This window comes from Leptonychotes weddellii, chromosome 10, assembly GCF_054177405.1.
Source record: "Leptonychotes weddellii isolate Sample4059 chromosome 10, ASM5417740v2, whole genome shotgun sequence".
In the NCBI taxonomy this organism is placed as follows: Eukaryota; Metazoa; Chordata; class Mammalia; order Carnivora; family Phocidae; genus Leptonychotes; species Leptonychotes weddellii.
In genome coordinates this window covers 3,644,391-3,667,185 of record NC_138378.1, presented here as the reverse complement: position 1 = coordinate 3,667,185, position 22,795 = coordinate 3,644,391, and the positions used below count along the sequence as shown (strand labels likewise).

At 45.9% G+C, this 22,795-nt stretch overlaps 1 protein-coding gene across 4 annotated transcripts in view; it reads left to right on the top strand.

Annotated features, from left to right (window-relative positions):
- Positions 1–22,795, top strand: part of ZNF831 (zinc finger protein 831) — a 103,063-nt gene that overhangs the window by 35,536 nt on the left and 44,732 nt on the right. For all 4 annotated transcript variants that reach the window (XM_081832508.1, XM_081832510.1, XM_081832507.1 and 1 more), the window contains 2 exons: positions 847–968; positions 17,576–17,727. In XM_081832508.1, the coding sequence (XP_081688634.1) occupies positions 847–968; positions 17,576–17,727 (274 nt within the window). The remainder of the gene's footprint in view (positions 1–846; positions 969–17,575; positions 17,728–22,795) is intronic.

Genomic DNA, 22,795 nt, shown 5'->3' with positions numbered 1-22,795 from the left:
TACCAAGACCCTAGATGAGATACTTTTCATCACTAGATGTTAAATTTAGCTCTGAGCTTCCCGGTAACAGCAGCAAAAAGTGAAATGAACACTGCCCAGGAAAGCTCTGTGGGTGACAGAGGATTATAAACTATAAAATTGTTACTGAGAGACTCCAGATGAAACATCATCTCTTAGAAGGAGAGAATTATTGAGGCACCTGGCTGGCTCAGACGGTAGAGCATAGGACCCATGATCTCGGGGTTGTGAGTTTGAGCCCCACATCGGGTGTAGAGATTACTTAAAAAAAAGGGAGAGAGAAAGAGTTATTATACCTGGAACTCGGGAAACAATTACTATGATCAGATAACTTAACGTCCGAGTTCCCTGGGAGCGGCCAAAAGGGAAGGGGCCGAGTGCTCTGGAGCTCTCACTTGGTGACTAGTAGTAAGTTTGTGGTCCCATCTCGAGAGCGAGTCTGTGCATCTGGATTGTGTCCTGCTCTGGGAAGTGTTGGGCCAGGGCAGCTGAAGAGGGTCCCGGAGCCTCTGTTCTGACGTAACCGTAGGCAACAGTGGCAGAGCCGGGACTCCAGAGCCTTACAGGCTGTTCTTTGTCCCGAGAGTGGTGACTAATAAGGAATGTGCTGAGTCTCAGACGGGGGTGGGGGGGTGGGTGGGATCCGAGACCCAGTTGGGCCCTCCTTCCTCCAAAAGACAATTAGGTACCAGGTGCGGGGGTTCCTGGAGAGGTGGAGTTGGGGGCTGGGGGTGGGGGTGGGGAAGACCTGGCCGCAGTGTTCCCTGGGCCTCCAGTTAACACCATAGGGCTTTGACAATATGATGCCAACATGCCTGGTATTTTCAGCTCTTCTGCCCAGTGGCCTCAGGGATGGTGGCCCAGCCTGAATGGAAGAAAGGACCACCGTGGAGGAAGGCGAAGATGTTTCGGGGGAGTGGCAAACAGAAGCTGAGCATCCGCTCCAGAAGGTAGGGGTTGTGGCCACCTCTGTCTGGCCCATGTGTGCTCATCCTGTCAGGAGCTGCCAGGGGCGATTTGCTAACCCCAGGAAAACTTCACAGGGGTTCCAGAGGGTCTGTGTAGGAGTGAGGGTCTGGAGGTTCATGGGCAAGGGAATCGGTATGTTCCCCATCAGCCCATCTGCACAGCATCCTCCCCCGACTGTGTGCTTTTCGGGGGCACCTCTCCAAGGCCAGGAATCCAGTAAATATTTGAAATAACTGAGTTGAGAACACATCCACCCGTTTAAGTCCCGAGGAGAGAGTGCATTTATTATTTACAGCTTTTATTGCTTTTTATTTATGCAAGTGGTACATGTCCTTTGCAGAAAAGTTCGGAAATATAGGCCAGCAAAGAGGAGATGATAAAGCATCCTGGTACTGCCTCTGTTCTGGGGAGCGCTACTGGTGTGCAGGGCGCTCCCTTCCAGACTTTTCTCTGTGACACGTGCATGCACAGCATCTCCTGACAGACGGGACGCACAGGTTTTACTAATACCACTCTTTCATCGTTGATGGTCTTGCCCGTTTGCTCAAAACCCTTTAGCTGCTGGGGCCGAGGGGGCAAGGCCACTCTTTCACCAGGCCCCACCCCTCTGTGCCGCCCGAGAAGCTGTTGGGTCTGATTTTCCCGTGGCCTTCTGTCCTGCTCAGGGTGACTTCGTGTTGCCTCCCTGCCTCCTGTTCTCAGATTCACACGCTGAAGCCAGGGCCCTGATGCTTTCCCGAATTCCCCCTCCACATCTCGGCCCTCTAATCTCCCCTTCCTGGAACACGCCTGCCTTCTCCCCTCATTGTCGGTATTTGACCCAAAGCTGAGATCGTCTTCAAGAGGCAGTGCAGATTCCTAATTCTTCCCTACGGCTGCTCAGCACCTCCGTGGCTAGAGGTGATGTGCCCTCTGGACAGACTTCGAGATGAGGCCCCCGCCCGTTTCAGCTGTCTGCCGGACCACGTGTCCAGAGCTGGCATCACTGAGGGCTTGCTATGTGCCGGGCACTGTACAGTGGCCCCCATTTTTCCCCTGAGGAACCTGAGACACAGATAGGGCAGCCTCTCCAAGGACCCAGATGTGAATTAGCAAGTCTTTTTTTTTTTCAAGATTTTATTTTATTTATTCCAGAGAGAGAGAGAGTGAGAGAGAGAGAGCACAAGCAGGGGGAGCAGCAGAGGGAGAGGCAGAAGCAGGCTTCCCGCTGAGCAGGGAGCCCGATGCGGGGCTCGATCCCAGGACCCTGGGATCATGACCTGAGCCGAAGGCAGACGCTTAACGACTGAGCCACCCAGGCGCCCCTGAATCAGCAAGTCTTACTGCAGAGCCTGTGTGTAGATAGCAGCTTGCCCTGTGCCCCCCAGCCTGCGACGGGCATGAGAGTCACCTGGAGTTGTGTGGGTTTTCTTGGGATGCTGAAACACGTTCCTCAGGTCTGGGGTGGGGCCTGAGACTCTGCATTTCTAACAGGCTCCCAGGTGATGCTCAGTGTGCCAGGCCCCGGGAGCACTCTTGCAGGAGCTGTTCTTCATGCTGTCCCAAACCACATTTCATCCTTCCCCAAAGAAGCCTAGCTGTTCATAGCTGAATGAAAGAAGGGTCACTGCCTGTGTGACAGGGACATCCAGTCCTACCGCAAACCCCTGAGCCATGCAGAGTGGGGGAGGGATGGCTCCCTCAGGGAGAATTTGCGTGCTGTTCTCAGATGGAATGAACGCTAGCCACACCAAAGAGAAGCTGCTCATGGATTCAGAGAGCACAGGGATGTTGGCAGGTGGCCATGTGCCCCGTCAGTATCTCCCACATTGGACTGATGTGGAAGAAGCACTAAATTGCATGGACTGACAGCTGCAAGCTGTTTCTGGGCCTCAGTCGTGGTCCCAGGAGAGGTGGGGTGAGGGACAAGCGTGCGTGCCTCATTGACTGCTCCCACCTTCCCCAGACTTCAGCTTAGCTGATACAACAGATCATCACCATGCACCTGCGAGGTGCCAGGTGCCACCATGGACACCAGAGGGGAAACTTCCCCAAACCAGGCTGGTGGTGCCTGGCTGATGCTCCAGGAAGCCTGGAGAGGCGTCTGCAACAACTGGGCAAGCATAGCCTGGGTGAGACTCTCCTTAGGTCTGACCATATTTACAAGTTTTGACTCTTAGTAGCCAAATAAGCACCAGGAGATTTCACATAAAAGTCTGCATTTCTAGCTTGTCTTGAAATACCTGAAGCTCTGGAGAATCTGGGCCTGCCCTCCGGCATGGCAGCAGCTAGCTGGAGCTGAGCAGTGGCCGCCCCTGTGGCCAGCACCTGTGCTCTGCCCCTTGCCTCAGTCCCCGCCACTCCCTGTGGTCTTACACTGAGCTCGTCACACTGAGCTCAGTCTTACCATCTGGCTTTGCGGGAGCCGAAAACTGCCTCCGCCATCAGCGAGCTTCTCAGCAAGAGCCCGTGGGTGGGAAGGTAGGTGAGGGGGCATTGGCTCAGGGGTAGAGCAAGGAGGGGTCTGAATCCTGGATGAGGATGAGGCCACTGAGATTTTTATATCCATCGAGCATTTATCGGGCAACCATGACTGAGCCATCATTTGTGCCTTTATTGGCTTGTGACTGCCCTTTGAGTTCATTCCAGCTGCCTGGAGCTTCCAGCGTTGGCACGTGCAGATCCTCCACCTCCTCCTACACAGCTCACCTCTGGCTCATCAGACAGCTGGCTCCCCCGTCTCAGCAGAGACAGCACCATTGCAGTGGGACCTCCCTGACCTTTGTACGTCAATGTTCGCCCTCCCGTCATTTCCCTCCCACCATCTGGTTTTATTACCTTCATGGCGTGTTGGCAGAATTCGGTTTTTTGAGGCACAGAGTTCATGATAGCTTGCTTCTTCCACACTGGCAATGGAGAGAGAATGTGCCTCTGCTGTCTTAATAAGTCTCTGACTTCGAGGTCTTCTTCTGAAGGACTTGCCTGATTAGATCAGGTCCACCCAGGATAATCTACTTGATTAGAAACCTTCATCGCATCAGCAAAAATACCTTTACCTTTGCGATACTTTGTTAGTTAGGAGCAAGTCACAGTCCCCACCACACTCACACGAGGAGAGGATTATACAAAGGTGTGACTTACAGGATCACCCTAGGGTGTGTCTGCCAGAAATGGCTTTCCCTGGCTCACCCAGCTTACGGAATTAGGGCTGCAATCTGAGTTTTCTGATCCAGTGTCTTCCATTGTACCTATACTCATGGTGAGTGGTTGCTAAGACTTGTCCTTTTAATGAAGGACACACATCTCTGGGGAGGTGTTCAGAAGGGAATACGTTGCTGGGCTTATAAGAAAAGAGTTCCCTTTGATGGCATATTCCTTACTAAGCCACTGGTTCGATAGCATTTGGCCTGCAAAGATTTGATAAAGGAGATGACTGATTTGTTTGACTCACACGAGGTCTCAAACTCAGTTCATTTTCTGGTGGTGGATGGCATAGTTGGATGATAGAGCTTCTTGGAGAAGTGTCCTCTCCATTTCTTTCATATTTAGTCCATCTTCAGAAACAGGGATGTAGTGCCCAGTCTGAGGGGCAGTGTTGGGAAAATGCTGAAAGGTAGTGCCAAGTCTAAAGGGGCTTCATGTTCACTGTTCAGGAGGCCATTTCACACAGCTTATTTTTTCTCTTTAGTATATTGAAATCCATCCATTTTTCACATAGTAACTTACGGCCAATTTACAACGGAAGTTAATAGTAACATAGGATTTGTTTAACATATATTTACTTTGCAGATAACCAAACAGGAAAACTTTTGATGAAGGGTTTATCTATCATCTATCATCCATCATCCATCCATCTATATCTATATCTGTATCTATATCTATATCTATATCTGTATCTATATCTATATCTATATCTATATCATCTATTTATATATCTGTCTACCCACCCACCTACATATGTACCATCTACCTAATTAGTTTTCTGTTGCTGCTATAACAAATTACCAGTTTCATGTAAATTTTGTTGTGAACAACACCAATTTATTATTTTCTAGTTCTGTAGATCAGAATTCAATATGTGTCTCCCCTGACAAAAATCAAGGTGTCAGCAGGGCTGCATTCCTTCTGGAGGCTGCAGTGGAGAATCAGTTTCCTGCTCACTGGGGTGGTTGGCAGAATTTTGCTCCTGGCCAGTGGCTCCTCTTCCATATTGCAAACCAGCAAGGGCAGGCTGGGTCTTTTTCACACCTCAAGTCTCTGCTCCTTCTTGTTCAGTCTCACTTTTCAGACCCAGTCTTCTGCCTCTTCTTTCATTTTTAAGGACTCATGTGTTTAGATTGGGTTTACCTGGATAATCCAGGATACCTCATCATCTTGGGGACTATGCCCTTAATTATATTCATGAAGTCCCTTTTGCTGGGGATGTCACATAGTTACAGCTCTGGGGATTAGGACACGGACATCTTTGAGGGTAGGGGGCATTATTCCACACCATCTATCTGTCCATCCTTCTGTCCACCCACATGTGTATGATGTATATGTACACGTATGCATCAATTTACGTATCTGTCTACACACTCACGTGTGTATTTGTGTGTGTGTGCGTCTCTCTGTCATTCATCCACTCGTGTGCTCTCTCCTTGAGAGAGGCCTGTTTTCTTATTCACGTTCCCATTTCACTTCAGTTGTCTTCACATTCCCCAGAAAATGAAATTCTGTAGCAGAGAATTCTCCATAGGCCTTAGCTCCCGGCGCATGTGGTAAAACCTATGTAGCGGAGTATCTTTTCTCTTTTACTCTTGTTTTGAAAAACACTTAAAAATGCAGAACAGTTCAGAAAATATGTAACAGACTCTTGGGTAATGATCCAGAATTAGTAATTATTAACATTTTGTCATATTTGTTTCTGAGCCTTTAAAAAAATGAAATAAAATATTACTTTATATTTTATATATGCAGTGTATATTTATATTATACATATATATTATATATATATACACATATACATATATGTTATGTAGTTTTACATATTTGGCACTGATTCAATCTGTGTTTTCATACTTTGCAAGTCAATGTACACACTAATAATATATATAATTATTTTGAGTCTTTAAAGCATGTGTGTAAATACCATACTGAATTAATCATTCTTCAGTTTTATTTTTATTTTTTAATTTTTTTAAAAGATTTTATTTATTTGACAGAGAGAGACACAGCGAGAGAGGGAACACAAACAGGGGGAGTGGGAGAGGGAGAAGCAGGCTTCCCGCTGAGCAGGGAGCCCGGTGTGGGGCTCGATCCCAGGACCCTAGGATCACGACCTGAGTGGAAGGCAGACGCTTATCAGCTGAGCCACCCAGGCGCCCCGTCAGTTTGATTTTTAAACTCAGTATCGTGTTTTTGAATATCTAGCCATGTTGGTCAAATTCATTGATTGTAAGTGCTGTAGAGTGCTCCTTCCCATGAGGATAGCACATTTTATTGTCCATTCCCCTGTTTATGGGCATTGAAATTGGCCCTAATTTTTTTTTTTTTTTTTTGCTGGTTTGCAGTGAATGAATGCTTATACATACATGCCTCCTTAGGCACAATGCGAGAGGTTTTCTCAGAACTATACCCAAAGTGGAATTGCTGGGTTATAAGGTAATCACATTTTCAACTTTACACATTATTTCTGAATCGCTCTTCAGAGCGGATGTGTCACTTTACATTTCCTCCATCTGTGAGTGAAAATATGCCCTGCTCCCATATTTCTGCGAAGGCTTGTTATTAACAGATTTGTGTGCTGTGCCCATCCAGAATTTGTAGGTTTTGGTATGTATTCTAGGTTTGTGTATGTGCTTTGCCATTACACACACTGCAGATATTTTCCCAAGTCTGTTCTTTTGTCTTTTTAAGCCCATTTCTGTATACTTTACCCACATAATTGCAAATGTCTGTCTCTTCTTTCTTTTTTGCATATCAGAGCTTACTTCTGGGATTGTTCTCTTCTGTCTGAAGCATATTTTTTAAGAACTTCTCTAAAAGAAAAAAAGTCTCCATTCTCATTAGTCTGAAAATACATTGATTTCTTCCTTGTTGTTGAAAAATGTTTTTGCTGGGTATATAGCCTTAGGCTGAGAGTTACTTTCTCTCCACAAATCAAAGCCATTACTGCACTCATTTGGCTTCTATTTTGTGGCAGAAAAATCAGCTATTAGTGTACTCATCTGTCTTTCGAAGCTCTCTTATCTCTGGCTACTTTTAAGATCTTCTTTTAATTTTTGGTGTTCCATAGTTTTACTTTGATGTATACAGGTGTATGTTACCTTTATTTATTCCATTAGGAATCCATTGGGCTTTTATGATTCTTGGATTGATGTCTACCTAGAAAATTCTCAGCCATCATTCTTCAAACATTGTCTCTATCCCATTCTTGGTCTTCTCTTTCTGGAGCACTAAAGTAATGTATCTTAGATCTTCTCTTTTATGTGTCTTAACCTCTATTTTCAATAATTTGTCTTTCTGTGCTAAAATCTAGATACTTTGTTCAGATCTATCTTTACTAATTTTCTAAACCCCCTGAGTTATTCTTTTTAAAGCTCTATTAAGGTATACTGAATGTAATGCCTATTTAAAGTATACAATTTAATAAGTTTGGGTGTATGTACACACCTGTGAAACCAATAGCAGCATCAAGGTAATGTATCAAAAATCCCTCAAATTTCCATGTGTCCTCCTCCCTCCTGCCATCCCCAGGTAGCCAATGATGTGCTTTCTGTAACTATACAGTAGTTCCCTTTTTCTAGAATTTTATAGAAATGGAATCACACAATATAGGCTCTTTTTTGCGGCCGGGAGGTCTGGCTTTTTTTCACTCAGCAAGATTATTTTGAGGTTCATCCATGTTGTTGCATCATTCCTTTTTTTTTTTTAAAAGATTGATTTATTTGTTTTAGAGAGTGTGAGAATGGGGGGAGGGGCAGAGAGAGAGGGAGAGAGAGAGAAGCAGACCTCCCAGTGAGTGCGGAGCCCAACACCAGGCTCCATCTCACCACCTTGAGATCATGACTGAGCCAAAATCAAGAGTCACATACTTAACTAACTGAGCCACCCAGGCACCCCAATAATTCATTCCTTTTTATTGCTAAGTACTAGGCCATTGGGTGGATATGTCATAATTTGTTTATACATTTACTTGTTGGTAGACATTAATGGTTTGTTTCAGTTACGGGCTGTTACAAATAAAAACTACTATAAATATCCATACACAAGTCTTTGCATGGATATATACTTTATTTTCTAAAATTCTGAGTTGGTTATTTCTGTTGTTGTTCAAGTATAAGTAACATACAGTGTTATATTAGTTTCAGGGGTCCATACAGAGATTCAGCAATTCTATACCTTTCTCAGTGCTCATCAAGATAAGTGTGCTCTTCACCCGCTTCACCTATTTCACCCATCCCCCACCCAAAATGAACAAACAGAAGAAAAGAGACAAAGGAACAGACTCTGAAATGTTTGGATATATACTTTAAATTCTCTTGAGCAAATAAGAGTGTGACGTCTGGACTGTATAGTAGATGCCAGACTGTTTCCCAGAGTGACTGTGTTATTTCATGCCCTTGCTGGCACTGTGTGAAAGTCCCAGCTTCTCCACGACCTGCCGGCACTTAGCATGGCCGTTCTTTTTACTTCAGGCATTCTAATAGGTGTGTGGTGCTGTCCCACAAGCTGGAATTTGCATTTCCCTCACAACTAATGATATGAAGCATCTCTTTTTGTGCTTATTTGCCTTTCATGTATCTTCTTTGGTGAAGTATCTGTTTGAATCTTTTGGCCATTATAAAAATGGGTTGTTTTCTTATTATGGAGTTTTGAGAATTCCTTATGCATTCTGGTTTTAAGTCCTCTATCAGATACGGGGTTTGTAAATATTTTCTTCCAGTCTGTGCCTTGTTTTCTAACTCTCTTAACAGGATCTTTTAAAGAGCATATATTTTTAATTTTGGTGAAGTCCAATTATCATTCTTTTCTCTGGATTGTGCTTTTGGCGTCATAACCACAAAATCTTCGCCCAACTCATGGCCACAAAGGTTTCTCTCCTAGGTTTTTTCCTGAAGTTTTATACGCTTAGGTTTAACGTTACAGCCTGTGATCCATTTTCACCTAATTTTTCTGTATTGAGTGATGTAGAGATGAAAGTTCTTATGTTTGCATGTGGACATGTAATTGTGTCCGTACCCTTTGTCCGTCTCTTTGTCTCTTTTGATGCAAGCACCACACCATCTTGATTGCACAGCCTGACTTTAAGACTTACTATAAAGCTAAAATGTCTAAGACAGAATGGTATTTGCATCAAAGTAGACAAATAGATCAATGGAACAGAACAGATAGTACAGAAATAGGCCACTTGTATTTGGTCAATTGATTTTCACCAAAGGTTCAAAGGAAAGTATAATCTTTTCAACAGATGGTGCTGGACCTGGTAAATTCCTTCACCAGGAAGCTGAGCAATTACAGGGTTTACCTCATTTGTTTCTCTACTCTCAAGGGATCATTGCTTTCATTACTTGATGTCTCCTGTCCTGAAAACCATTGTTTTATATATTTACCTAGTTTTTTCTTTGGGAGAATAAATCCAGTTACTGTTAAACCATCTTGGTCAGGAGAAAAAGCCCCTGGACTATGGCAGTGGCCTCTTAATTGCCCTCCCTTAACTATCCCCCTATTATTTATCGAACGTTAAATTTGATTGTTAATGTATATTATGCTTTATTTCCAAAAAGTTCCACTTAAATATTTTTCAAATCTGCTTGATCATTTATATAGTCTCTTGCTCTTTAGTCTTTTCTTTATTGAATTATGATTGACATACATAAAAGCTGTGCATATTTAATGTATACATCTTGATGAGTTTGAGGATAAGGATGCACCCATGAAACCATCCTCACATATGATGTCCTAATCTTATCTGTAATTTCTAGAAGCTTCTTCCTTTTTTTTTTTATTTGAGAGAGAGAGAATGAGAGACAGAGAGCATGAGAGGGAGGAGGGTCAGAGGGAGAAGCAGACTCCCTGCTTAGCAGGGAGCCCGATGTGGGACTCGATCCCGGGACTCCAGGATCATGACCTGAGCCGAAGGCAGTCGCTTAACCAACTGAGCCACCCAGGCACCCTTCCTTTTTTTTTTTTTATCAGAACACTGACAGAAGATTACCCTCTTAAATTTTCAAGTATACAATACAGCATTGTTAACTATATGCATTGTGGTGTTCAGTAATTCTCTAGGATTCATTCATTTTGCATAAGTGAAACTTTGTACCCTTTAATCAACACCTCCTGATCCCCCTTCCTCTGGTCCCTGGCAACCACCATTCTCCTTTCTGTTTTTTTTTTTTTTTAAAGATTTTATTTATTTATTTGAGAGAGAGAGAATGAGAGAGAGCACATGAGAGGGGGGGAGGGTCAGAGGGAGAAGCAGACTCCCTGCCGAGCAGGGAGCCCGATGTGGGACTCGATCCAGGGACTCCAGGATCATGACCTGAGCCGAAGGCAGTCGCTTAACCAACTGAGCCACCCAGGCGCCCCTCCTTTCTGTTTTTATGAGTTGACTGTGTTCAATTTCTGCTATCACTGGGGTCAGGTAGTCTTTGTTCTGTATCTGGCTTATTCTATTTCCAAGTTCATGTACATTGCAGCAAATGGCAAGATTTCCTTCTTTTTTAAGGCTGAGTAATATTCTGTTGTGTATATACCGTATCTTCTTTATCCATTCATCCATTGATGGACATTTGGGTTGATTCCATATCTTGGCTATTGTAAACAATGCTGCATTGAACATGGGTGTGCAGTTGTCTCTTTGAGATTCTAATTTCAGTTTGTTTGGGTATGTACCCAAGGGTGTGATTGTTGGATCATAGGGTAGCTCTATTTTTAATTTTTTGAGGAACCTCTATACTGTTTTCCATAGTGGACATACCAATATACATTCCCACCAACACAATACAAGGATTCCTTTTTCTCCACATTCTTGTCAATACTTACTATCTTATATTTTTATTTTTTGATAATAGCCATCCTAACAGATTCATGTGAGGTGATCTTTCATTGTGGTTTTGATATGCATTTCCCTGATGATCAGTGATATTGAGCACCTTTTCATGTGTCTATTGACCATTTCTATGTCTTCTATGGAGAAAGGTCTTTTACCCATTTTTTTAAAGTTGGGGTTTTTGTTTTTGTTTTGTTTTGTTTTGTTTTTTGCTATTGAGTTACATGAGTTCCTTAGGTATTTTGGGTATTCACCTCTTATCAGATAAATGATTTGCAGGTATTTTCTCTCATTCTGTAGCTTGCCTTTTCATTTTGTTGATAGTTTCCTTCACCGTGCAGAAGCTTTTTAGTTTGATGCGGTCCCAGCTGTTTATTTTTGCTTCTGTTGCCTTTGGTGTCATATCCAAGAAATCACTGCCAAGGCCAATATCGAGAAGCTTCCCCTGTGTTTTCTTTTAAGAGTTTTACAGTTTCAGATCTTATGTTTAAGTCTTTAAACCATTTGGATTTGATTTTTGTGTGTGGTATAAAATAAGGGTCCAATTTCACTGTTTTGCATGTGGATATCCAGTTTTCCCAATGTCATTTTCTCATTGCGTATTCTTGCCCCTCTTGTTGAAAATCAGTTTATAATAAATGAGTGGTTTTATTTCTGGCCTCTCTATTGCTCTCTGTTCTGTCCCATTAGTTGATATGTCTATTTTTATGCCAGTGCCATAATATTTTTATTACTATAGTTTTGTAATATATTTTAAAATCAATAAGTGTGATGCTGCCTGCTCTGTTGTTCTTGCTTAAGATTGCTTTGGTTATTTGGAGTCTCTTGTGGTTTCATATGAATTTTAAGATTGTTTTTTAAAATTTCTGTAATCTTTACTCTTGTTCTCAACCTTTTCTAAAAACACACTTAATATTTTACATCTGATGATGCCAACATAGGAAGTCATGGCACATCTGACTCTCTTTTATGTATTATTAGCTCTCACTTGTAGTAACCAATTTCCTTGTTTGTTTTGGGATTTTTTTTTTTTTTAAAGATTTTATTTATTTATTTCAGAGAGAGAGAATGAGAGAGAGCACATGAGAGGGGGGAGGGGCAGAGGGAGAAGCAGACTCCCTGCCAAGGAGGGAGCCCGATGCGGGACTCGATCCTGGGACTCCAGGATCATGACCTGAGCCGAAGGCAGTCGCTTAACCAACTGAGCCACCCAGGCGCCCCTTGTTTTTGGATTTTTGATGGTAAGCTCAGATTTTTGGAACTTTGAGACTTGTGTTGGAGGTGGGTTTCTCCAGTAATGATTTGTTTTGCTTCTGCTAGGTGCCTGAGGGCATGCACTGGGCACTATTTTAAATAAAATTCTTAGTTTTAGGCTTTTTCGTGTCATGTGTATTGTGAATTCAGATTACAAACCCATGAGAAGACTGCCTTATTGTTATAAAATTAACAGAAGAGACTTTTGCCTCCTTCACTGAGTGATAAGATTGGAGTTTTTGAGTGTCCCCTGAGAAGGTGGTGGGGGTAGGGTGTATTATTTCTAGTTCACCTATATATTGAGGGTCCTTCTGAGGTCTCAGCTTTTGCAGGAGTAGAGGTTCGGTCTCCCACTTGATTTGCACCTAGGGTAGATTCTGGGTTTGAATCCTGCTCCCTGCACCCCACCAGACCATAAAAATGGAAGATCAAGCTCACTTGGTTTGACAAATGCTCTCAAAATGGAAAGCCCTCTTACCTTTTCAGGTTTCAGTTTTCACTTGGTTTTTTATTTTAAATATATCTCACTTTCTAATCAGAACATCAATACATTTATGTAGAAGTGTTGAACATTTTTATATTTTAATCTGTATTTTTAGTTGTTTTCAATATAGGGGTGAGTACAGTGGTAGACAACCAGAGTAACTAGTCTGCTGTTGGAAATGGACTTTTTTATCATCAAGAAGGTGTATATTTTGATGTTGTCAAGTGGAGCTGCCTTTTCCTTTATGATTATTACTTTTTGGTCTTGTCTAAGAGATCTTTCCTTACTCTCAGTCTCCCAGTGTCACAAACACAAAAACATATTCTCTTATGTTCTGTGTATATTAATGTAAGGAAAGATTTATTTTTACTTTTGTCCATATGGAAAACTATGGACCATGGATCAGATTTGACTTTTGACCTGTTTTTATATGCCCTTGTGAGCTAGACAGGGTTTTTACATTTTTAAAAGGTTATAAATATATAAAATATGTGGTAGAGATGGTATGTGGCCTGTAAAATCTAAAATATTTATTATCTGGACCTTTATACAAAAGGCTTACAGACCTACAGACCCCTGGATTAATTTACCTCTTTTTCTCACTTGTTTGCTATATTTTAACTTCCCAGTTATACCTGGAGTTTATTTCTGGGCCCTCCATCTGATTTCATTTGTCTCTTCATTTGTTGCCAACTCCGAATACCACACTGTAATGAAAATGGCTGTTTTCATTGATGAAAGTACATGAGCTAAAGGAGAGGGATTAGAAAATGCAGGATCCGTTTTCAGAGTGGAAATGGAAAAATGTAGAAAATTCATACTTGGATGCCTATTTGCCCTGACATTAACTAGAGGCGTGGAGATTCAGAGTGCCCACGGACCACGCCTCTGTGTGCCCAGAGCAAGCGCCGGACCGTGGAATTGGATTTTATTGATTAATTTGTAACTGTGTACAGCGCTGTATGAGGCATGAAACTTGTGACACATGGAACAACGAGTTGTGAAGTCCCAAGTGGATCAGAATGAGCAAGGAAGAGATTGGGGGTCACATGGGAGAAGCCTGCGTGGTAAACCCTAAAATATATGTTAGTCATTGAAAGTGGGGGAAGGAGGGTAAACCGGGTCCTGGGAATAAAATCTTTCCCTCTAAAGTGGATGTCTGTCTGAGGTATGTGTCTGCTTACTTTGGTCATGACATGGTTTACCTGTTCAGTGAGGTAGCATTCTCAGGGATGACGTCACAATCTCTGAGGTGAGGTGGAGACACACATAAGAGAGACGGTGGCTGCCACCACACCTGGCTGAGACATTTGTCACATTCACCAAGGCACTAGAGGCTTTGACCATAGTCCTACATCCTGCTTAGTGGGATACTGAAGGTCTGCATGCCTCCACTTTGCTTCCTTTTGCTTTCTTATTCCCTGTAGGATCAAATGGGAGGAACAGTATAACAGCACGTGTCGTTCCCCCCACCCCCCCCACCCCAGAATAAGCATATGTGAAGGGGCCTGACCCTCTCCTTGGATCCACCTTCTTCCCTCAGACTTGGCTGATAAAAGGAGGAGTGAGTGTGTGTGGGATGGGGAGGGTGCGGCTGGAGTAGGCAGGGTGGCCAGTGGCTTTCTGCCAGCCTCAAAATACAGGACAAAAACTTCACCCTGCCTCCCTTCAAGAGCTGCTCACGAGCTCTAGTTAAAACCAGTGTCTCCTGAGTCCTTGACCTTGGCCAGCCAGTCACTGGTGCTGGAGCTCCTGTGCGGTAAGAAGGCTTTGTTCTGAGCAGTTTTCCATGAGGCCTATCAACAAAAACACTGTGCTGATCTTACGTAAGTGTCGATAACACAGGCTCTTAAAGGAAGACCTCTGGAGAGATACGGAGAGCGCAGGGGGTCCACTGAGTGTAGGAGTTAAATTTAAAATCTGGACTTTCAGTGGCAGTTATTAAAAACCCTGTGAACCACTCTACAGGTCAGCTCACAGTGAATTAGACATAAACACGGAAACCTAGATTGATTGTAAAGGTAACCTCCAGTAAAACTACCATGAGAAAAAGGACGGCTCTGTGGGCCAATGTCACACACAAAGGACACCACGTATTTATAAGGATCCTTGCATTTAAGGGTGTTTGTCAGACATATCTGAGGGAGCGTCTCTGGGGAAGATAGGCCAATGGGACTCAGAGGAGAAGGGAAGCACTTGAATCGTGTGTCTGGGGTCGGGCTCCCCAGAAGCAGAGCCTGAGATGGGCATTCTTGGACAGGTGATTTACAGAGGGAGGGCTCTCAGGAGTGAGGGAAGCAGACCAGGGCACAGAAAGGACTAAGCACAATTTGGCATTGAGTATCCAGTCCTGCCTGATCCCGTGGGAAGGTCTGGAGTGTGAGACGCACCAGAGATTGTCCTGCTCAGAGAGAAAGGGGCTGAGCTGTCACCCCCTGCAATTGTCAGTCAGTGGCTAAGGGCCCTTCCTGGGGTATGTGCAAGTTCCCCCAGGCCTCTTCAGACAGGATGGCTCCCATCAGCCAAGAGCAATCCTCTTGAGAAGGGGATAAATATGAATCATTAGCATGCAACACCCCAGCATCTGGAACACAACATGCAGCCGGGTGAAGGCAGTTGAGACGGGTCTTCGTGGCATCTGCTAAACTGCAGGAGGCCTTGTTTGGCTGGTGACGGTGACAGACTTGCCTCCCCTGCCACACCCTGTGTGTTCGTGCCCAGAGGAGGATCTTCCAGGAGGGGCTGCATGCAGAATGTTCTCAGAGAACCCAGGAGAGGCAGCAACAGACCCTGCCCATGACTCAACAAAACACTGCTTTGAAGGCAAGGCCGGGATCCACTTGGGCTCCCCCAAAGGCAAAAGGGCCCAGATTCCACCTTCCTAAGACCTGAATTCAGGGGCTGGGACTCTCCTACAGTCTCCTAGCGGTTTTCATTGAGTAGAGTCCCTCACTAGGCCATTTTCCAAAAGCAAAACCTCCCAGCAGTTCAAACTGCGCCGTTCTTAACACCTGCAAGCTTGTGGCAGTCACCCACTGACTTGGGGGTAAAGGTGACCCAGCAGCACATAGAGAAGAATTCTCCCCATACCCCCCTCCCCCTTTGTCTCTACACTTTGAAATCACTCTCTGCCCAGGCTCAGCAGGAGCCCTGACTGGTTCAGGGGCTTGTGATTAGCTCCCTACCCTGGCTCAGATAGCTCTTTCAGGAACCTGTGGACTTGACAAGCAGGGACGACTGCTTCAAAGAATAAAGCAGACACCCCTGGGGAATGACAGCGCCTGCCCCAGGCTGGGGAGGCAGCAGGGCCATGTGAGTGGGGCCTCTCCCAAACACGGACTCCAGAAGAGATGAACACAAAGTCACTTTCTCATTGTTTTGATGCCATAAAAATCAACGCATAAGAGAATACAGCATTCTGCAGATCTTATTTAAAATTCTGTGAGCAGCCCTGGTGATTAGGGGACTGCAGCTGGAGGCTGGCGGCGGCTCAGACAAATGAGAAAGGAAAATGGCCAAGCAGGTCGCCTCACCTTACCCCCAGGCTGAAGAGCGTCTGGGAGTAGAATTCTTGTAAACTGAGGTTTGTAAAAGAAAGGGCGTCCTTGTGGCTTGACTAGGCAGAGAGAAGCAGTGCAAAGGTCTCTTCAAAGAGCTGACCGCTGGTGGTGGCCTGTCGCAAAATGGTACAGAGCACTGGACCGAGGGTCTAGCTCCACCTGGCTGCATGGTCTAATGTGTCTTAGGGCTCTAGCAGCTGCTCTGTGTCTTGGTTCTTTGGCCGCAGCATGGTGGTACTAGAGCAGCTCGCTGGTCTGTCCTCGGAGGCACGTTTGGTTGCATATCCTAGTAAGTGCGTAATTGTTTACTCAGAAATTGTACACACGTTCTACTCTGCTAATGTGTTATGTATATTATAAAGGGCATACAGCAATAGATACAAGAAAGTCTAGAAGAAGGTAAATATAAATATAAGCTCCAGTATTTTCTTTCTCAACTTTGCCATGCCTTCCCACTGGGATGTGAATACTGTTTCGGAGGTTAGACCAGATGATCTGGAAGGTCCTCTCTAGGTGGAGAAGACCCCCCCCTTTTTTTTAAAGATTTTATTTATTTATTTATTTATTTATTTATTTATTTATTTATTTATTTGAGAGAGTGAGAGAAAGAGAGAGCACGAGAAGGGGGAGGGTCAGAGGGGAGCCCGACGCGGGACTTGATCCCAGGACTCCAGGATCATGACCTGAGCCAAAGGCAGTCGCTTAACCAACTGAGCCAGCCAGGCACCCGGAGAAGCCCTTTTTTTCAAAGTAGATCCTCTAAGCCTGCAGTGTCCAATACAGTAGCCATTGGCCACATGTAGTTATTTAAACTCATTAAAATGAAATAAAGTAAAACTCAGTTCCTCAGAAACCCTAACTCTGTTTCAAATGCTCAATAGCTGCACATGGTCAGTGCAGATTATAGAACATTCCTGTCATTGCCGGAAGTTGTATGGGGCAGCATGTTTATAAGTGGCCAGGAGCGTATGATTCGGGATTTCATTACAGCCGCCAGCCTTTGGGGAACATGCACCATGCGCGAAGTAGCATGGAGAGCCCTTCCTGTGCACCATCTCATGTCGTCCCTCCAGTGGCCTTGCGGGTTAGGTCCCACTATTGTCTCCATGTCCTAGAGGGGAAAAGGAGGATAGGAAGGATGAGGAGTTTCTAGGCTGACCCCAAGGGGACTCGGGGGTTTATTGTCTGAGTGTTGCCTTTGTAAACGTGTGTGTGTATGGGCTTCTGGGCACATATTCTCCAGGCAGGTGACTGCATACGTGCTTCTCTGCCCCACAGGTACAAAGGGAGTTTCTTACAGAGCCGCGTCCAGCCGAGAGGGGGTGGACCGCGCAGGCCTCCCAGAGTGCTGAGAAAAGACCGCCACCTACCCCCACTCGAGGGGCTGGGCCCACGCGGGACCTGCAGGCAGCCTTCTTCAGAAATGGCAGGTAATGTTCTTCTTGGAACCAAATCCAAACTGGGCACACCAAGGCACCGGGCCCCTCATAGAGGCTGGGGATGCAGGATGGGCGGGAGCCAGCCATCCTTGCCCTCAGGAGCCTGAAAGTAGGGTGACAAAGGTGGGACATCTATGGGACAGTGTGACCCCAAACTAGTGGGGAGAATACTGGGTGAGAATATGGAGAAGTCAGGACACATCCTTCAGTCCTGGCCACGTGTGCTGGGCCATGTGCTGGGCCCTGCGCCAGGTACAGGTTTCCTCCAGGACCTCGGCAACATGAGTCAGAACTCTTGGTGCCTCCACTCACCCCCATCTTTAAAAAGGAAGTTCACTTGATTCTTTCCACAGGGCCATTGCGAGGCTGCAGTGGGTCAGTGGGGGGCTTGAGAGTCAGTGTTGGAATAGAAAGATGAGCAGTTAGTGCACGTGGGAGCTGCAGGGAACATTGCTTACATGGAAGGCGTCAGAGGTGCATGCTTTGTCATGCTCAGAAATAAATCAAGGATGAACTAATGCAGAGCGCTTCCTGGAAAAAGGACTATTTTCAGCTGTAATCACTGGGCAACCAGGGCAAATCGCTGTACTTCTCCGGACCTCCATTCTCTCCCTCCGTTTCTTCTCCTCCCCAGCAGCAATGGGCCCAGCCTTAGCCTCCTTTGCAAGGTGTTGACTGGGAAAAATGAAGAGCATCCGTGGAGAGGCTACAGGGTCCCATCTGGCCAGCGGTGACTGAATTACCATCCTTTTGTGGCTGATTATTGTCTGTTTGGCTCAAGGGCTGACCCTGGGCTGTGTCTGATGGCTGAGGTTTGGGTCCCTGGGGATGGTTGGCTAGGGCACCTCGCCCTCCACCTTTATGTAGCTCCAGTGCCCCCTGCAGGCAGATGGCTCTTCCGTGCTCCCCCTCCCCACCCCCTCCCCCACCCCCTTCCCCCCCTCCCCCCACTCCTGTAGGCATGGACAGGGATTTGTCTTTTGTTTCTCAGTGAGAATTTAAATCAAGGTAAGTATTTGCTCTGCCGGTTGGCCAGGAAAAGCATTGTTTTTGCTAGGACCCTGGAGGTTTAAGATGGTGTCGGGGAGGCTGGGATGAGATGGAGGGTGGTAGCCTGCAGACCCCAGGGAGCCCAGCTGATCCTTTCTTCACTTCTGTGGCCCACATCCTCAACTCCATGACTTTCCTTCTTCTCAAATAGATACAGCCAAGGGAACTGCCCAAGGGGTTGCATGGGTGATACCCGCCCCCCAGCAGAACCAACTGGAAAGCTTCCAGTTGTCCCAAATGGCAGAACCTTCCCACCAGCTCTCTCCCCAGTGCCTTAAAGAGGGCTAAATCAGGCTGCTGGAAGCTCACGGCAGCTGCCATGTTTATATTCCTAAGCATTGTGCTGTGCACCGAAGAGGAGAGAAATAATCCTGCTGTGGTACAGGGTGAAGTCCGGACTGGTGGACTATCTCTTCACCCTTTGCTCAATCACAGCAGGTCAGGTGGCTGCCCCCTCGGGATCCGTGTCCCCACAGCGAGGCTGTGGATAAAGGTTTTACCTGCCCAGGGGCTCAGTGTGCGTGTGCAGATGCCAGGAGACCCTACTGCAGATGATAGATGTTGATTGTTACTATCTGCGGAGCTTGATAAGCATACCTGCATAAAGACAGGCAGGTGCTGAGTGCCAAGTGAGTGTGGGGCATGTGGTAATAAGTGTTTCTGTTGTTGGCAGAGGACGAGGTCAGTGTTTGGGGAGGGACCCCTGGGGGAGTTTTCTTGAGCGACATAGGGCTTCGTCTGGATGTGCAGAGGGAGGGAGAATAGAACTGAGGCTTGCTGGATTGGGCAGTGGTGAGGAGGGGCTCAGGGGCAAGAATGCAGACTCTGGAGCAGGCAGCTGGAGCCCAGATGGGCCAGAGTGCACTGGGACCAGTGAGGGACAGGGGACAGCCACTGAAGCCGGTGCCCCACTTGGCCACCACTGGTACTAGTTCCCTGTGGCTGTGGAAGAAATTGCCACAAACTTGGTGGTTTAAAACAACAAAAATTAATTTTCTCACGGTAATGGAGGCCAGTTGTCTCACACTCTCTCCAAAGGCTTTAGGGAAGGAGCCTTCCTGCCACTTGCAGCTTTTGGTGGCTCCGGCCGTCCCCTGGCTGGTGGCTGCATCTCTCCAGCTTCTGCCTCCTGCACATGGACTTCTCTGTGTATTTCTGTGAATCAGATCTCCCCCTCTTTTTCCCTTACAAGTATACTTGTCACTGGATTTAGGGCTGATCCTAAATCCAGGCTGATCTCATTTTCAGTCTTAATTTAATGACATCTGCAAAGACTCTTTGTCCAGGTACAGCCACAGCTACAGGTTGTGCAAACTAGGACTTGGACGTAGCATTTTGGGGGTCACAGTTCAATCACTGTACCACTTTTACAATTTTTCCCCTCTCTGTGAGCCAACAGAAGTGACCTAAAAACGTGTTTCTAAGTGAGAAAAGCAGTGGCACACGTGGACATTCAGTGTTTGACGAGGCACATTCTCTGTGCTCTTATTGTGTGCACACAGTTTGGGTAGGAAAGTTCTATTTGAAACCAAACCAATACATAATCATTAAGAGTCACCTGGCCCACCACCAGCAGGACATGTTCCACACTTGCAGCAAGAGTTTACGAGTAGCTTCAACACCAGGATGGGTGTGTTGGGCTAGGGGACCCATTAGCTTCTCTTTAGGGAGAAGCCCAGGGGCAGGTGGGGTAGGGCCCACTTGGGCCCTTGAAGGTATGGCTGTGTGGGATTGTTTCCCCTGGGCCTGTGGTCCAGTTCCCATCTGGTTTGTCCAGCCTCGCCCTCCGACTACGGGGCTGTCAGCCCAAAGCAGGGAGCCCCGGCTCTTCTCTCCTTTCACTCTCCACTGTGCAGCCCGCCAGTGGAAGTGGGTGCCTCTTCCTAATGTGCACAGGTGACCCGTGTGAGCAGAGACCAGGCGGGAAGACCTCTCACCTGTCACTGTCCTTTGCACCCCCTTCTTCCCTTTGAAAGCGTCTCTTGGCCTCAGGGGGGTGGTCCTGCTCCCACCCACATGGATTATGGAGGGCATCTGGAGACCCCCTCCATGTTGGGAGAAATCCCACTTCCATCTACTTCGTATCTCAGCAGCAGCTTTTCATACCAAAGCCTCAGAGCAAACTGGGGCACAGTGGATGGTGGATAAAAACAGACCCAAACAAACAAAAAAATCAGAAACACAATCTGAATGTGGAGCTAAGAAAGGAGAGGCTATCCATAGTTCAAATGCCCCCTGGGATGTGGCCCCACACAGGGGTATTATAATGCCCGAGGAACAGCAGCCCAAGTGGTGACAAATGTCTCTGCTTTCGTGTTTATTATTTGAGAAGCGGATTGAGCCAGAGGCTTGGGTCACTGGTGCCCATTTTCAAAAGGCTCTCTCCCCCGCAATTAGGAAGAACATGGAGGATGTCCATTAAGAGCAGGTGTGAGCCTGCGGGATGTGGGCTAAGCATTGGCCCGGGAAGTATTAATCACCCCTGTCCCTTATTGAAGTGTCAGAGTGGGAATAGGGCTGGCTGGTTGGGTAAACCAGCCAGCCCAGGGTGGACAGGTCATGATGGACACCAAGTCGGAGGGTGGTAGAGTGCATTAAAATAAATTCCTCCTGGAAATCAAAGGGGCTCGGGGATTTTATTGCCACTGCTTGCCCATACCAATATTTCACAGTGGAGTGACAGGCACTCCGAGTGTTGGGTGATTGAAGACAAAGTGCTGTTACTTCAAAGGAACCTAACAATGGGCCTCGGTCACCCACCATCTACAAACAACTTTCTTATATCCTTTGACCTGGCAGGTCCTACATGGAGAGATCAGGGCTGGCTTCTGAGTGAGGGAGCTGACCTCGCCATGGTGTGGTGCGCGGGTCTGTGCATGAGTGTGCCTGTGAATGCATGCAGCTGTGTATATTTTTTTTGTGAGGGATGTTTGTGGGGGGAGGGCCTGTTTTCCACAGCAGGACAATGATAGAATCATCTATTTTGGGTGACCTGAGGGGCTGTAACTTTGGGGGAACTTGACGAAATGCAACAAAGAAATTGAGAATGGTCTTTGGGGGGAACTTCCCAATTAAGATAGGGAAATCCTTTGTCCCTGATCCTTAGAAGTCAACTAGAATCAGTAACACCTCTTCAAATAAGTAGGCAAGAATGCTTGTGTCTGGGGGCTGAAAGAGGGTATCATAACTGATTCTTTGTCCTCTTCAGTTTTGGTGAATCTTCCTGTCAACAATTTATAAAGATGAGAGGAAGAAGATGTTTCTGAAAAATATTTTTTAAAAGGCTGCCTAATTTCCCTCTTCTTTAAACTATTCTGATAGCTTGGTACTAATCATTGCAGTTAACAGATGGCTTGGCAGTGAAGTCATCTGCAAGCAGAAGGCCAGAGGAGTTAGGAAGGATAAAGACCTAATTTATAAGATTTTAGAGTGATTGGAGTCTTTGAGACTCTCCTGAGAACTGGGTCTGTTTTTAAACCTGAATCCAGTGGTCCATCCCATCCGAGTTTCCAGCAAGGGGGTCGGAGAAGCTGGAAGTCTCTTTTTAAATATCAAGTAGCAATGAATTCCCCATAGCAATGGTGACTATCCGTCAGCAGGAGTGTTGCTATTCCGGAGAACTTCCTTCCTCATTCATGCACTTCAGGATCACGGGGGAGGTATGGTGTTAGGTGGCTTTAATCTCAGAAGCTCAAGGTTCTTCATCGAAGGGATTCATAAGAAGATGCTTTTTAAGATACCAGTCATTGAATATCCCAAGGAGAGCACACATCTACTTGAGGGAAGACCTTGTAATCCAAACTTTCTTTATGGGACACCCCAGTCAGCCATTGCCTGGGGAGGCGATGATTGTCACAGGATGAGAACATTCTCCAATAAACTGACGGCTTATAAATTTAGACCCCTTTTAAACACCACTTTATCTCTGTCTCTCTCTCTCCTTAGCTTTAGCTTTCATTCCTGCCCTTCAGATTAATTTTCACAATATAATGTAAATTGATTGCCAAGT